At 34.3% G+C, this 17,053-nt stretch overlaps 1 protein-coding gene and 1 long non-coding RNA gene across 2 annotated transcripts in view; one reads left to right on the top strand and one right to left on the bottom strand.

Moving 5' to 3' along the window:
- The window catches only part of LOC119236309 (uncharacterized), a 171,856-nt gene that overhangs the window by 103,832 nt on the left and 50,971 nt on the right, over positions 1–17,053 (top strand). The gene's annotated exons all lie outside the window — the stretch shown is intronic.
- Positions 5,190–17,053, bottom strand: part of GABRA1 (gamma-aminobutyric acid type A receptor subunit alpha1) — a 59,493-nt gene continuing 47,629 nt past the window's right edge. The window contains exons 8-9 of the mRNA XM_037500253.2: positions 13,876–14,078; positions 5,190–7,473 (exon numbers count right to left, since the gene is read on the bottom strand). Of these exons, the coding sequence (XP_037356150.1) occupies positions 7,162–7,473; positions 13,876–14,078 (515 nt within the window). The 3' untranslated portion in view covers positions 5,190–7,161. The remainder of the gene's footprint in view (positions 7,474–13,875; positions 14,079–17,053) is intronic.

Here is a 17,053-nt window from a genome sequence, read left to right as displayed (position 1 = left end):
CAGACCAATTACAAGCAGTGAAATTGAAATGGTAATTAAAAACCTCCCCAAAAACAAAAGCCCAGGACCTGATGGATTTACAAATGAATTCTACCAAACATTCAGAGACGAATTAGTGCCTATCCTTCACAAACTCTTCCAAAAAATTGAGAAGGAAGGGACAATACCAAACACGTTCTATGAAGCCAATATTACACTAAGACCAAAACCGAATAAGGACAACAGAAAAAAGGAAAACTATAGGCCAATCTCCCTAATGAACACTGATGCAAAAATCCTCAATAAAATTTTAGCTATCAGAATCCAACAATGTATCCATAAGATAATTCACCACGACCAAGTTGGATTCATTCCAGGGGCACAAGGATGGTTTAACATCCGAAAATCAATCAACGTTATCCAACACATTAACAAAAAGAAATATAAAAACCATATGATAATATCAATAGATGCTGAGAAAGCTTTCGACAAAGTGCAACACCCATTCATGATAAAAGCCCTTGAAATTCTTGGGATACAAGGAACATACCTCAACATCATAAAGGCCATCTATGACAAGCCAACAGCCAGTATCATTCTCAATGGTGAAAAGCTGAAAGCAATTCCATTAAGATCTGGAACAAGACAAGGATGTCCACTCTCACCACTGCTTTTCAATATAATACTGGAAGTCCTAGCCAGAGCAATAAGACAAGAGAAAGACATACAAGGAATCCAAATAGGAAAAGAAGAAGTCAAACTATCACTATTTGCAGATGATATGATAATATACATAGAGAACCCCAAAATCTCCACAGAAAAACTAATTCAACTCATCAATCAATTCAGTAAAGTGGCAGGATACAAAATCAACACGCAAAAGTCAGTAGCCTTCCTATACACAAACAATAAATCTGAAGAAGAAGAAATCAAAAAAACCACCCCTTTTATTATCGAAACAAAAAAATCAAATATTTGGGAATAAATCTAACAAAAGAGGTAAAGGACCTATACAAAGAAAACTATAAAACACTGTTAAAAGAAATAGAAGAAGACACAAAGAAATGGAAAGACATCCCCTGCTCATGGATTGGAAGAATAAACATTATTAAAATGGCCATCCTACCAAAAGCAATATACAGATTCAATGCTATTCCAATCAAAATCTCAATGGCATTCTTCAAAGAAATAGAACAATTATTGATGAAATTCATATGGAATCACCAAAAACCCCGAATAGCCAAAGCTCTACTGAAAAAAAAAGAAGGAAATGGAGGCATCACACTCCCAGACTTCAAACTATACTACAAAGCCATAATCATCAAAACTGCATGGTATTGGAACAAGAACAGACATACAGACCAATGGAATCGAATAGAAAATCCAGAAATAAACCCACAGATTTATGGTCAACTAATCTTTGACAAAGGAGCAAAGACTATGCATTGGAGCAAAGAAAGTTTGTTTAATAAATGGTGCTGGGAAAACTGGGTCGCTACATGCAAAAGAATGAAGCTTGACCACTACCTCACACCATACACAAAAATCAACTCAAAATGGATTAAAGAACTAGACATAAGACCTGAAACCATAAAATACATAGAAGGAAATATAGGCGAAACACTACGGGATTTGCACATCAAAGACATCTTTACAGACACATCACCCAAAGCAGTGATAGTGAAGACAAAGATAAACAGCTGGGACTACATCAAATTAAAGAGCTTCTGCACAGCAAAAGAGACAATAACAAAAACAAAGAGAAACCCCACCAACTGGGAGAACATTTTTGCACCCAACACTAATGATAAAGGACTGATCACAAAAATCTGCAAAGAGCTGATGAGACTCAGCAACAACAAAGAAAATAATCCAGTCAAAAAATGGGCAGAAGAGCTAAAAAGAAACTTCTCTGAAGAGGAAATGCAAATGGCCAACAGACATATGAAAAAATGTTCAACATCACTTGTAATCAGGGAAATGCAAATCAAAACTACCATGAGATACCATCTCACACCAGTGAGAATGGCACATATTAAAAAAACTAGCAACAACAAATGTTGGCGAGGATGTGGAGAAAAAGGAACTCTTGTGCACTGTTGGTGGGAGTGCAAACTGGTCCAACCACTATGGAGAGCTGTGTGGAGATTTCTGGACCTACTAAACATAGAGCTTCCATATGATCCAGCAATTCCACTCCTAGGTATTTACCCAAAGGACACAGAAACATCAATTCCAAAGAGCACCTGCACTCCTATGTTTATAGCAGCACTGTTTACAATAGCTAAGCTTTGGAAACAGCCCAAATGCCCAAAAATAGATGACTGGATCAAGAAGATGTGGTACATATATACCATGGAATATTACTCAGCATTCAAAAAAGATAAACACATGCAATTTGCAGCAACATGGATGGCACTGGAAGGGATCATGCTCAGCGAAATAAGCCAAAAAGAAAAAGAAAAATACCGGATGGTCTCACTCATAGCAGGAATCTAGAAAACTTAAATAAGGGACCAGGAAAATGAATATAAGAAAGTGAAAATCAAAATCAACAAAAAACTATGAACCAGAGACACTTTTTGGGGGCTGGGGGGCGGGAGGGAAAGGATTGGGGTCAGAATGGGGCGTTTGCAATTGTATGGGGGAATATAAAAATAAAATTTAATATTTAAAAAAAAAAAAAAAAAGACATATGCTACAAAACAAAACAAAAAAAAAAAAAAAAAAAAAAGAAACATTCCAGGAAGTCTCCATGGTTCATACCATTTCAAATCTCCTATGTTCATGTTTCATCTTGGATATTATTAGTCCCTATAGCTTCAGTTCTCTAACCTTTTGAAGAATGGCAATAGACTTCTGTTTTAAATCTCCTAGGATTCTTTCCCTTTCTCATAATATTTATATTATCTTTTGCCTGATTCTTTGTCTTCCTCTGCTATAAGAACTGTGATTTCCTTAAAGAAAAAGGCCATGTAAAAATTGACTCTATCACTATCAAGTAGTATGGTTCTTAATACAGGGCAGAGACTCAGAAACTGCTAGTAGAATTTAGTTTAATTAAATTAGCATTTGGAGTCAATTTATTTGATAGAATTGTGATTAAAATATAAATCAGATAATTTTTCTTGTTGGTCTCAGAGCTGAGTAGGCTTTAACTAACGGATATGATGACATTCAAATAGATGGTCTGCCGTAATGACATTGTCCATTCTTATTTTGACTCTTTCCCTTTCCATGGTTATCATGGTGAACCTTAACATGGATATAGTTTGATAGCCAAAATAATCATCACTCATTACATTTTTTGCGTGGCAAGAAATAAGTGAATGTGATTACTCAGCTGTTTTTTTTTTTTTTTTAAAGATTTATTTACTTATTTATACAAGCACTGGGTACAGTCAGAAGCACGGGAGGGTGAGAGAATTCACCAGAGCGGGGAACAGAACAGGCAGACTGACGAAATACACTGTTGAGGGGAGCAGCGGGCACGGCAGGAGAGGTCTGTTGCACCATGTGGAACCCTCGCTGGTGACTGGGGATCGAACCAGTGCTGCAAAGGCTGTGGGCAGCTTTGCAGCCCAGCGCTCAACTGCTGCGCCACCAGGGGAGGCCCTACTCAGCTCGTTTAATGGGCCATTTTATTTAGATTGTTACTTGGTTGAAGGATTTTAAAAATTATTAATTATGCTAAGTCCTAAATCATTGGGGAAGGTATATGTTTTATTTGTTGAAATACAACTTACTTTATTTTTTTTTAAGATTTTTTTATTTGTACATTCAAGAACTAGGGCACAGGCAGAGGTGTGGAGGGTGAGAAGATTCACCAGAGATGGAGTGGGGAACAGAATAGGCATATTGACTGAAATACACTGCTGAGGGGAGCAGTAGGTGAGTCAGGAGAGGTCTGCTTTGCCATGTGGGTCACCTCCCTGGCTGGGGATTGAACTCGTGCTGCAGTGGCTGTGGTAGCTTAATAGTGCTGCATCTTAACTCCTTGCGCCACCTGGGAGGCCCCAACTTACTTTATTTTGACCAGATCACTATCTGACACATAAAGATTTTGCCTCGCATGACCTTGTCTGTAGAAAGCAAATATAGTTTTATGCTTTTCCTTGAAAGGATTTTTATGTTGTCTTTCAAGTGATCATAAACATTTTGTACTTTAATCTGACCTTGTGGTTATAGAAATATTAAGGCATGTATATGTGAACAATGTAGGACAATGATTTTCAATCTTGGCTACATGTTAAAAGTTCCTTAACTTGGAGTTGGAGGAATCTTTTGAAAAGGCAATGTTTAGAGTTCTTCCCCCAAACATTTAAACCTTCTCTACAGAGATAAGATCACAAAAAAATTGCTATGTTAATATGTAAACAAACTCTACTATCACCTCTGAGTCTTTCCTATTTGTATCTTACAAATTTTGATATGAGTGCTACTAGTAACACTAGATGCCAGATGTTTCATAATTCCCCCCTTTAAAGTGATCCTTTTTAAAATCGAAGTTTAGATCATACACTGATACATCTTCAGAAATCTCTTGAATAGCCTCAATTCTTGCCACCATGTCATACTTTTGGGTGCCCCTATCTTGAAAATGCTCTAAACAAGGTGATGGAAGGTGCTGTTAATGATGTTAAAAGAGAGTCAAACATTCCATTTTTGTTATTGAATAATGTTAGCTTTATTATTATAGTAGAATACAGTATGACATAAAATTAAGAGCTTTTGCTAAACTCTGTAAAGCAATACATGCATCTGCCATAAACAACCTCAATTCATGTTAGGTTTTATTGCCACTTCACTGCACTAAGGTGCAATAAACATTCAGTGTCAACTTTAAAAAAAAAATTCCTGGGAATAAACAGGAACTCTCCTCTATAAGAGTGCATCTTTATTTTCAAGGAAGACTTAACTAGTATTACATGGTTTAGCAAAGCGCTGTAGAAAAGCTACAGAGAATAATTGGTGATAAATTGTGCAATCAATTTATACAATAGAATATTATCCACATAAACTAACAAACTAAGAAATGATAGAGATGCAGTCATTGCATAGCAGAAAGCAGACTAATAAGAAATATTCACATCTAATGTCAAAATACAGACCAAAAGTTAGCCATGAGGAATCTGGAAGGTCAAATGCTCTCAATAAACACAGTAGGTTAACGTCGAAAAATAACAAGATAAACAGCAACACAGAAGTTAGAGCCATTTTTTTTTATTTCATTTTCTATACATGATATCTACACATGATACCAGAGGATGAAACTTTCTAGGTTCAACCATTAGCCTAGCTCATCAAATTTAGGCAGGACCAAATCAAACAATAAAGCACATTGAAAAAGAAAACCAGAGTTTGTTTAGGAAACTACAAACAGTGTATTTTCCTACGTCATTGGATAGCAGCTTTTTGAGAAAAACATTGCCCAAAACTTAGGTGTGGATCCCAACTGTCTTATTTGGCAAATATGCTGACAGGTTTATTTTGTACTATTCTAAATATGTTTAAACCATGACCTGTAGATTCTGGACACTAATTTTAAATGTCTCTGAAACTCTATCAGACAAAAGGAGACTTCAAAAATACCTTCTGCATAAATAGCTATTTCTAAAACATCTGGGAAGTAATGAAACAAACTAGAATTTTCATAGGGTATATTTATGAATCTCTTGTAGTTAAAGCCCTTACATAGTATACCTACAAATGTATTGCTACAGTATAAATGAAATGTAATAATATTACTCAATAAAAGCTATTTCCTGTACATTCTTTCATGTATTTTTATATTTAATGCTACATATGGTACAACACTTATTGAAATAGTTGGTATCAGCAAAGATAGCATAATATACAGTTGATTTTCTAGCTCTCACTAATGCTTTCCACTTTCTATATTACAAGAGCCTAAAATTGGGGAATGCAGCATGAGTTGAGCAGATAGCAACTGATTTGCTACTGTACACCGGGCAGGACAACAATTTGAGATGGTAAATTTTCTTCACATAGTCATACCCATTTATTTTTCATTTCCATATGATTTTTATAAACTGTTCTGTTCTTAAATGCAGGCTCCAAATGTATATCCTTAGCACTTAACAACATTCTAACAGCAAAGAGCGGTGAGTCCTACACAATATTTTAAGAACTTAACTTTAAAAAAAGTAAAAAATGTACAATCTCATGCTGTTTATTTACATATATAATTTATATATTCTATTTTTGTTTACTAGTCATAAATTTCAATCTAAAAGCTTTTAATGTATTGTTATATAAAATAATACATTCAACAATTCTAGAGCTTGCAAAATATTTTTGCCCCTCTAAAAACATCTTCATAATAAGAATCAAGTGATTATTGTGACCATGTGCTATCTGGAAATAGGGTGGAGAAGAAAATCATTTTCAATTATTTTACTTTATCTTTAATTGAGTGAAAGTCTTTGTTCAAATGATTTCTCATGGAGTCTAGTGTAAAAGCTCAGATGATAGCAAAATAGCCTATTTAAAGTATTTCTCTCCATTAGATTAAATGTGTTCTACAGTGAGAAATTGCATCTTTGCCTATGCAATTTCTGTGAATTTAAAATAACATTTAACAACAAAATAATGTATTAGACATTTTTAAAAAGAGAAAGAGTGGGGATTTTCAGCTTTGGAAATGAAATGTTAAAGCTACACAACAGTTTAAAAACAAAAAAAAAATGTACACATACCATAGTTTGTGCAATACAGATTTTTAAAAATCTTGCTTTGTTAAACATTTAATAATTTACTCTTTTAAATACCTTCCCATAAAAATATTTTGACATTTACAGTTTTTTTTTAGACTATTTGGAAATATATATCTACAAATGACCTGGAGTTACAGTTTTTATTTTTCCTCTACTTTTCCTCATATCTTTGAACCTACTTCCCCCTCTTTTCCTCTTTCTTGTTTTGTCTCCTTTGTTTAGATTTCACTCTGGAGCTCTCTCTATCTCAGAATCCTGTCTCTCAGCTGTATGCTCTGTTTTGCTCTGGACTGCCAGACAGGGGTCTGTTGTTCTTGTATGAATTATGCAAATAAGGGAACCTTCAAATTCTTAAGACAGAGGCAATAAAGCAGATGGGAATCACTGCATTGAGAACAGAAAGCAATTCCCAGCATGGCGGACTGAACAACATGGGTACACAGACCTATTGATGTGGGGTGGGGGCTTTGAGCTGAGGCTCTCGGTTTAAATATGTCGCCCAATAGACCAAGTTAAAGATTCCAAATAGCAGCGGGAAGGCTATTCTTGACAGTCGGTCGATTTTGCTGACACTGTTAAAGGTTTTCTTGGGTTCTGGTGGTTTTGTCTCCGGTTTCACTTCTTTTGGTTCTATTGTTGCACTTTTAGCAATGGTGGCTAAGCCAGGGTCACCCCTTGCCAGATTAGGGGTATAGCTGGTTGCTGTGGGAGCATAAGTGTTGTTTTTCTTGATGAGAGGATCCTTCACTTTCTTTGGCTGTAGAAGGAAAGAGCAAAAGCATTCTGTTTAGTGAACTATGGGAAGTAGGTTTGTGAATTGCTAAGTAAAGTGAATTGCTAAGTAAAGACTTCCAATTAGAAAATGAGTAAGTTCTGGGTAATTTAATATACCATATGGTGATTAAATTATTAAGAGTATATATCTTAAATGTTCTCATTACAAAAAAGAAATAATAACTATGTGACAGAATGATGGTAACTATAGTGATAATCATTTTGCAACATATCGACATATCAAATCAACACATCTGAAACCTTAAATCTACACAATGTTATATGCATTATATTTCAATAAAGCTGAAAAATGCATATAATGTTTCCCAGGCTTTCCCAGCAAGAGAGAGAGTTGGTTTCTCCCATTTGTTCAATTTAAAATTGACTTTCAATTTTGGCAAAATTAAGCTGTACCAGCTTAGGAGCCTAACCTCAAGAGGCTTTGCAGCCTCAGCTTTTACCTGTGGGAAATGTGCTACTGTCATGTGAAGAAACCTAGACTGGACTACTGAGTGACTCATCAGAAACTGTGCAGCAGAGGCCCAGACAGCCCATATCACACATCACATGGTGAGGGAGGCCGTTAATAGATCATCTCCTCATACATCCTCCAGTTAATGAAACTACATGTATGAGCCCAGATGAGAATAACAGATGTACTACTGGGCTGTTCCCACCCCGAATACTTGGTGGTGGTTTTAGATTACGAGGTTTTGTTTTCCAGCAGATATCACTGAGCCAATTATGGGAAAATGATAAAGCAGGGTAATTCAGGGTATTCGGATTTCAGTCCTTGTGGAGTTTTATCTCCTTGTCAATGATATATTTAGTGATTGACCCCTGCCACATTGCTTAGGGTTTCTATCACATAGACATTTCTAAAATTAAAATGGATCATTACTTTGGGTTCCATGGTTCCATCCAGGTGCCACTAGCCCCACTTTTGGCTTTGAACACTTGAAATGTGATAGTCTAATTTGAGATATGCTGTGAATATTAAATGCATATAGGATTTTGAAGGCATAGTGCGAAAAAAATAAGAATGCAAAATATCTCCTTAATGTTTTGCATTATTACTATTCTAGGTATTTATCAAAAAAATATGGAAAAACATCAAAAAGTTATCTATAACCCTATGTTCAGAGTAGCATTTTCCAAAATTGCCAAGGCATAGAATCAACTAAATGCCCTTCTACAGATGACAGGATAAGGAAGTTGTAGTGTGTATACTCAATGAACTGCAACTCAGCTATTAAAATAGATGAAAGCTTGTCTTTTGCAACAACTTAGTTGGAACTTGGGGTAATTTATGCTAAGTGAAATGTCAGAAAATGAAAGACAGGTAATGTATTGTTTTACTCATACATGGAATATAACTAAAGCAAACAAATGGAAAAACACAACATAAATAACTCAGACTCTAAAAAATGCATTGGCTACCAGAGATAAAGGGGAAGGGAAGTAATAAATGAAGGACAGAGAAGGGTCAGTTGGACAATGTGATGTGATGGCACTAGAGTTTGGTGCTTGGCAAGGGATATGCCCATGTTGAGGTGTGAAGCTGTAATCATACAATTTTGTAAATGATTGGTAAATCAGTGCAATTTCCTTTAAAAATAATGCTGTTATAATTTTGTTTTGTTTATATGTTATGAGGATATATTTGATCTATTTGCTGTATTACATTATTAATCTTAATTTTCGTTTGTACTTTTAGATGAGTTTACAAGACCATTTTAGATTACATGACTAGCTCATATTTGTGCTCACTAATACATCTGCTGAACAGTGTTAATCTAAAAAGTGGCTTTCATCTTCAGTATATGCTAAATCACCAGTTAAATTTTTGAAGTGTAAATGTCTTGGGCACAATGTCATATTTTGAGTCAAAATTTCTAGGGAGTGGAGCCCAGTCTTGACACTGTAAAAAAAAAAATCACAGATAACCTGGAGGAGCTGCTAATCTTTTATTTATTTATTTATTTATTTATTTTAGGGTAGGGAACCCTGAAGGGGATATTTCTTTTTTCTTTTTTCTTTTCTTTTCTTTTTATATATTTCTTACATCATTTTTCATTTTTGCACAATATATGCATTTTCATCTTGGTTATAGTCCCTATACAATTCCCACCCCCCTAATGCCTCCTACACCTGCCCCCCGTAGTGTGTCTCTGATTTATAGTTGCTTGTTGATTTTGATTTTTACTTTATTATGATTAGTCTTTTTCCTGGTCCATTATTTAGGTTTTCTAAATTGCTGCTGTGAGTGAGACCATCTGGTATTTTTCTTTTTCTTTCTGGCTTATTTCACTGAGCATGATTCCTTCCAGTTCCTTCTGTGTTGCTGCAAATTGCATGAGTTTATCTTTTTTGATTGCTGAGTAATATTCCATTGTGCATATGCACCACATCTTCTTGATCCAGTCATCTACTTTTGGGCATCTGGGTTGTTTCCATAGCTTAGCTACTGTAAATAGTGCTGCTATAAACATAGGGGTGCAGGTGCTCTTTTAAATTAATGATTTTGTGTCCTTTGGGTAAATATCTAGGAGTAGAATTGCTGGATCATATGGAAACTCAATCTGTAGCAGGTTGAGGAATCTCCACACAGCTTTCCACAGTGGTTGGACCATTTTGCACTCCCACCAGCAGTGCAAGAAAGTTCCTTTTTCTCCACATCCTTGTCAACATTTGTTGTTGCTCGTTTTTTTAATATGTGCCATTCTCACTGGTATGAGATGGTATCTCATTGTAGTTTTGATTTGCATTTCCCTGATTACAAGTGATGCTGAACATTTTTTCATATGCCTGTTGGCCATTCGCATTTCCTCTTTGGAGAAGTTCCTTTTTAGCTCTTTTGCCCGTTTTTTGACTGGATTATTTACTTTGTTTTGAGCTGCTAATCTTGACCATACTGTGGACAACTTGTATTTTCATTATCAAATGAGAATAAGATATTACTTCCTGATAACCTGATACTTTTCATAAAACACAGTAAAAGGAATTTAACAGGTTAATATATTGTCCAGTTCTGTGGTTTATCTGCTACTTTTTTCTCCTCTTTAAATCCTTAAGCATATTTTGGTACTATAAGAAAGGCCAAGATAGGTTTTTATGTATTATTTCATTAAAAGTAAATGCACTTATTCCAAGTGCACATACACTTTTTTAAGATTTTAGATTTGGTTAATCTTTATGAAAAATAGAAATTTTCACTAATATTTGCACAAAAATAAAGTAAAAATGTTTCTTTTTAAATGTGGCCCAAATAACTATTATCTATCAAAAGTATATATGATTTATTTCAACACAGTTAAACAGCTATATTGGTCTTGTATTAAATCTTTTTCCTAAAAAATAAGAGTTCTGATATTCAAGGATACATAAAAAAGTATGTCCTTGAGATAAAAATGTGTATATTTTCTGATGTTAAAAAGAGGCATTGGTTCCAGGCCAACCAAAACTTTAGAGATGGATATCCTATGAGATGACTCTTTTACAAAAGGAGTAATTCTTGGATAAGAGTTTATATTACTTATAGATTTCATCTCTCCCAGTGACAATTCATTGGCATATCCTAATTAATACTAAAATTTCCCAAGTTGTGGTGTTTTTGTTTTAAAAAATCATATTAAGTAGAATTTAAAAAAATATCTAGTTGGCTTATCAGGAAATACAATTTTTCATCTTTTCATTTCGGGAAAAACTGTTGAGTTCCCTCATGTACTTTAAGAATCTGGTATTTATTTTAGCAATTAAATGTATGAGAATGGATCTTACATTTGATAATTTGATCACTTGATAAGTGATTGCCTATGGGGATTTTCTTTTTGTCTTCAATATATTCATTGTTACAGAATGGAAATTTAATCCTCCTGAAAACACTCACCTTGTCACAGAAATTATTTTATTTATTTTCCCAATGTCAAAATGAAACTTGGATCTCTGTGATCATATTCCCTATAATAAGCAAATTAAACTGGTAAAGCCCTAGAAATATTTTTACAGAGGCACAGATAATTTATAGAAATAATTGTTATTCTCATTAGTTATATATTGGTAATATATGTATATATATAATTTGTAAATCTATGTATGGGTAAGATAAGACATACCTATATAAGGACTCTGAATAACATGGTCTGTAGACTGTTAATGCTTTATATATTTTATTTGAGCATATATATATATATATATATATGCTTTATATATTTTATTTATCTGTTATTAGCTGAACAGTGGTTTCACTATCAGTGCCTTAACCCAAAATCTCTGCGTTCCAGACCAAATTCAATTCACCAAACAACTAGTCACTAACTTGCACTTAGGATTCAGAATCAGAAAGACAGAACCCTCTTGTAATATGCAAAGAAAGCCTTAAGATTAAGCAACTTCTCCCAATGTTTGCTTATTTTACAGCTGCATGTCACCAATATTTGGAAATCACTAATTCTAAGGAGCTTTAGTAGAGTATTAGAGAGATTCTAAAATGTGCATTTTTAAGTTTTCACACCTATGACTGGGCTATATCTTACAACTGGTAGTGTTTCATGTTCACTCCAGGTTTGGCTTTCTCTCCTTTGGGTTGCTCTTCTATTCTAGGATAAAGGGAGGCCATCAATGGCTTAAATAAGAATTTGACAATAACTCTGTCTCCACCTACTTACCCCTCTCTATAACTGGTAAACAGTCCCCTTGTTTAGTCTCTTCTCACTGCTGAACTTGTGCCAAGACTCTTGATTTGAAGATTCATATATATATATATATATATGTGAATATATATATATTCATATATATATATATATGGGACAAGCATATTTCAAGGAAGGATGAATTTTGAGGATGGTTTCTGGTACACATCACTGTAGTAGTATATCTTATACAGAACCTGTACTTGTACTATGCATGAGATCACTGGGATGTTTGGCTGATATATTTGTGGCTGAGGGGTAAATCTGAAAGATTTTTTTTTTTGGCAGCTAGTTTCTTATTCATAGATGATTGGCACATCATATAACCAGTAACAATCCTATATTATAGATCCTCTCAGACACTTTAGTATACAGTGACTCTGTGATATAGAATGCAGCATTATTTAAAAATATTTGACCACAAACCTATATTTCCAAGGTTTGTATCAAGAGACTAGTATTCTTGCACAGAATTTAGGAAAGTTTCTATAGGGTGACTTTAGATTACTTCTAAATGTCTTCTCTCTGTTCTTTAACTTTGTCCTTTTCTTCATTCCTTCATATTTGCCTTTTGACATACAGCAGATCCTCAAATAACCATGTTTTATTATGAATAATAATAAGAAGAAAAATGATCCCTGGTTGGGACCACCGTCTATATGGAGTTTGTGTATTCCCCAGTGTTTGCTTGGGTAATCTAGTCTCCTTCCCCATCCCAAAGACATAATGTGAGGTTCACTAACTGACCCAGTCTGAGTGTGTGTGTGTGTGTGTGTGTGTGTGTGTGTAGATGCCCTGTAATGGAAGGGTGTTCTGTTGAGGGTTTGGTGCCACTTGAGCTGCCAGGAGAGTGTGAACTAGAATGACTTGGAAAAAGAATGAATTAATGAATGAATGGCTATAAATGATTATTGAATATGTTAGAAGTGTTTGGAATCTTTATTCAGATGCTTGGTGATATTTTTCTGACTCAAAATGTGTCCTAGCATAAACCTCTTGTTTATATCAATTAGCTTATGTTCCAGTTCATTTCGTTATATGTTATTTTGCTTAAAATCACAATTTCTAATATCCTATATTACTGTATTTTTCCTTCAAATTCTAGAACTAGAAATATTCTCTTCCCATGATTTAAAATTCACTAAATTGGTCCTAATTGGGAAATAAGAATTTTCTACAGTGAAAATTTTCCTATGTTATGATCCCTAAAATAACCTATTTTCAGAATAAAAAGTGTTCCCTGCCCTTTACTTCACTGAACATTAGAAGTATATTTTGCAAACTCAGTTCAGTTGAGGCACTATTGTAATATACCATATAAAGTAATTAGACTCAGAAAATACTCAAAAGATGATGATTTCCAAGTTAAAAAAATTATACTTGTTTGGGTATGTTCTTTTGCTCCTAATGTCATGTTTGTTAAAACATTCCCCAAAGTAATAGAAAGAGAAGCAAAGTTTACCTTTGTTTTTCTTCTTTATGCCCTTCACTGTGCTCTACATATCTGTTCATTCAAACAACCTCTTTCTTTTGCAATGACAAAATTATAGCACATAATCATTTATGGTGTAAGAAAACAAGAATCCTCATTATGCTCTCTGCCTCTGCATTCTTCATACATTCTCTCATGTGAAAACATTCCACATCATGGATTTAAAGAGACATAACAGTGATGTATCATGGGAGATATTTACCTTTTCTGGAACCACACTTTTGCCATCCCATGCATAACCTCTCTTGGTGAAATAGTTCACAGTGGCAAACTCAATCAGAGCCGAAAAGACAAAGGCATAGCACACTGCAATAAACCAGTCCATGGCAGTTGCATAAGCCACTTTTGGAAGGGAATTTCTGGCACTGATACTCAATGTTGTCATGGTGAGCACAGTTGTTACGCCTGGGGGAAAAAAATAGGTGAATGTATAGTTTCCTACTACAAAACTTCACTGGAGGTAAGCCTACTTACACAAAGGGAAACCAACAGTATCATGAATATATGGTTTCTAGTTCATTCCCTTTGGGCTTAGGATAAATGAGCTTGAATTTAACCTCCCTGTATTTTGCAGTTCATAGCATGGTAGTATTGAGGTTGGTCTCTTGAGAAGCTGTTAATAAGATAGTGAACTCCTTTAAATGAGCATCTTGAACATGGTGTCCTGGGTAGGAAAAGAACTAATATTCCTCACTGTCCACAATGGTAATAAAAATATCCCCAAATAAGATATTGTCATTCCATAAAACTCAGCATTTGAAATAAAGAACATGGATCTTCATTGCTTCTGAGCCACAACACATCCTTGGATCCTGAGGTCTGTTTGATATCCTACCTGTGTACCTCAAATGTATAAACCAAAAAACTGATAGCTTCTTCACAGTTGATAACTTATAAATAACTGAATTATCTTGAGATAATAATCTGTTAAATTATTAACTCTTCTGATATTATATTATTCCCGGTTCTGGAATAACTACTCTTTTAAAGAAATTCTTAGAACACCAAGTCACATAGCTCAGAAGGTGCAAAACCAAAATTTGAACACATGTTTGTCTGATTCAAATGACTACAATCTCCCTTTCTGCTAATGTGTCTAATTTTCCCTGTTCTGCAAATCCATTCCTACTAATTAAAATTACCTATATTCAAAGCAGTTTCAATTCATTCATTTTTATCTTATTTAATAGGTATGTGAATGATGCCATCCATTAATGCTCTTTAACAAATTCTCAATCTACAGTGTAGTAGGTACAATGTTGTAAGAAGGCTTTTAAAACATTTGAAAATGTGTGGGGAAAAAAATATTGTAACCCAGTAGGGGTGTTCAGGCTATATTCAATGGAGAAAATCCTGACCTCTTCAACTGGCTAGCCCCACACAAACACAGCTAGGTGGCTAAATTTTCTATGTGACTTTAAATCATTCATTATATCCTAGTTTCATGAATTTCAAGTTAGATGATGTTTGTAATTATTACAGAAAGTGATAGGATTAATAAGAAACACTGAGATTTTTATTAAATCCTATTTTTGATACAAGGTGACAGTTGTAAGAACAGACTTTCTTTGAACTTTGGAGGAGGCATTACAGAAAGTTCTGGAGTATTGTCCATATTACATAACCAGTAAATGTTTTAAGGAATATTGACTGGTAAACAGTCCCCCAATTTGAAATACTAATTTTAACTTGAGCAAAGAACAAATTTATTGGTATTTGTTGGTATTTGGGGAACATAGTAACTCAATTTCAAATCCCAGCTCTATAATTGCTGAGTGACCTTGGGAAAACTGCCTCACAATTCTGAGCTTGTGTTTTGTTTTTTAAATTATTTCCTTGGAAATTAGTTTTAATAACTTTTATTATAACTTAGAGACCTATTGTAAGTATTAAATGGAAAATGTAGTAAAGTGTTCAGCACTTAGCTTGGGCAAAGTTAAATGTTATTGAAAACCCTAGTTCTTTCTGATAAATCCCTGCTACAGTAAATTACTTATTATTTATTGTTTTTTTTTTTTAAACTTGGCTTACACAGGCAATGGTCATAAACAGTTTGGGAGTGGGTATTCTTAAACCAAATGTGTATGTAAATTAAAAGCAGTTAATACTAACGTAAGAGAAGTAAGTGTGTGTCTGCTCATGTATGATGTTTGTGTGTGCAAGAGAGTAAGTGGTATTTTAATTCCAACTACAGAGAAAGGGAAAGGAACACAATATATTGAGTATTAAGTTCTAAGTACTGAGCCTGACAATTTAAGTATTTTATTTTTCTCACTTAACCTTTTAAACAGCACTATATATCCTTTCAACTGCAGTCTCCCATTATAGACAACTTAAGCTTAGGATAATTTACTTTGGCCCTAAAACAGGGGTTTATCTGTAGTCATGTGACCATAGTGCCTGCAAAGGAGAAAGCAGGAAGGTGAAGAATATGATGTTTTAAGACTTAGGCTTCAGGGTTTTTTGTTGTTGTTGTTGTTGTTATTGTTGTTTTTGCCATCTGGATGCCTTTTAACAAATGTTAAAAGTTATAAATGTTATAAAAATACAACTTTTTCCTTTTGTATACCCATGACTCTCTCAGGCATCTCACACAGCTCAGAGGAATGTGCTGAGTTCAGAGTATAAAGAATAGAAACATGTACTAAACAAATGTTAAAAGGGTAAAGGTCCTGGAAAATTGTATTTGTGATTTTACTGAAGGTATAGCATTAGATAGTATATATAACTTGATACACTAAAATACTTGCCACAGCTGAATTTATAGCTATGTAGTTATGTTCACCCACCAAAAGGGCACAAGTTGGCTGAGACATCATATTGCTGAAAATGTTAAGAGCAAGGTTTCTGACTTCTAAAACTTTCCAAAATGCTTTAGAAAATTCCTTGAAAGGATGGGTGGGATTTGTTGTGGTAAGTAGATGTTTAATTTACTAAAATGCTGGGCTTGTCAAAACAACAATAACAACAACAACAAAACTAAGTAAATATCCTCTGTGTTCTAACTTATTTTTTATATTTAATTTCTAATGAATAAAAGGCTCCAAGCACATATCCACTTAGAAGTGAGCATCTTGACTAAAGTTCAGTCTTCAGTTCTAATAAGTGACTTCACACCCAGTAATACTAATGCTAGTTAATATTAAGTGCTTTCTAATATGAATAGTTATGAAGGAAAGCAAGAGTTTGAAATGAACTGTTCATTTGCTCTGTGCCTGGGATCATTCTGGATCTTGACTGAGCTGTGTTCTTAGGTTAAAGTCAAAGAAGAGATTTGGTGGTTTCCAATCTCCTAGCACCTTACTAAATTTAGAAGAACATTATTTCTTCTGGGCACTTATAGCAGAGTCTTGCTTTTTTTCTGGAATAACTGATTTTTC

This window comes from Talpa occidentalis, unplaced genomic scaffold (assembly GCF_014898055.3).
Source record: "Talpa occidentalis isolate TD23 unplaced genomic scaffold, MPIMG_talOcc4v2.1 talOcc4.9, whole genome shotgun sequence".
Classification (NCBI taxonomy): domain Eukaryota; kingdom Metazoa; phylum Chordata; class Mammalia; order Eulipotyphla; family Talpidae; genus Talpa; species Talpa occidentalis.
Note: the sequence above shows the minus strand (reverse complement) of the source record. Positions and strands in the feature narration are given on the sequence as shown.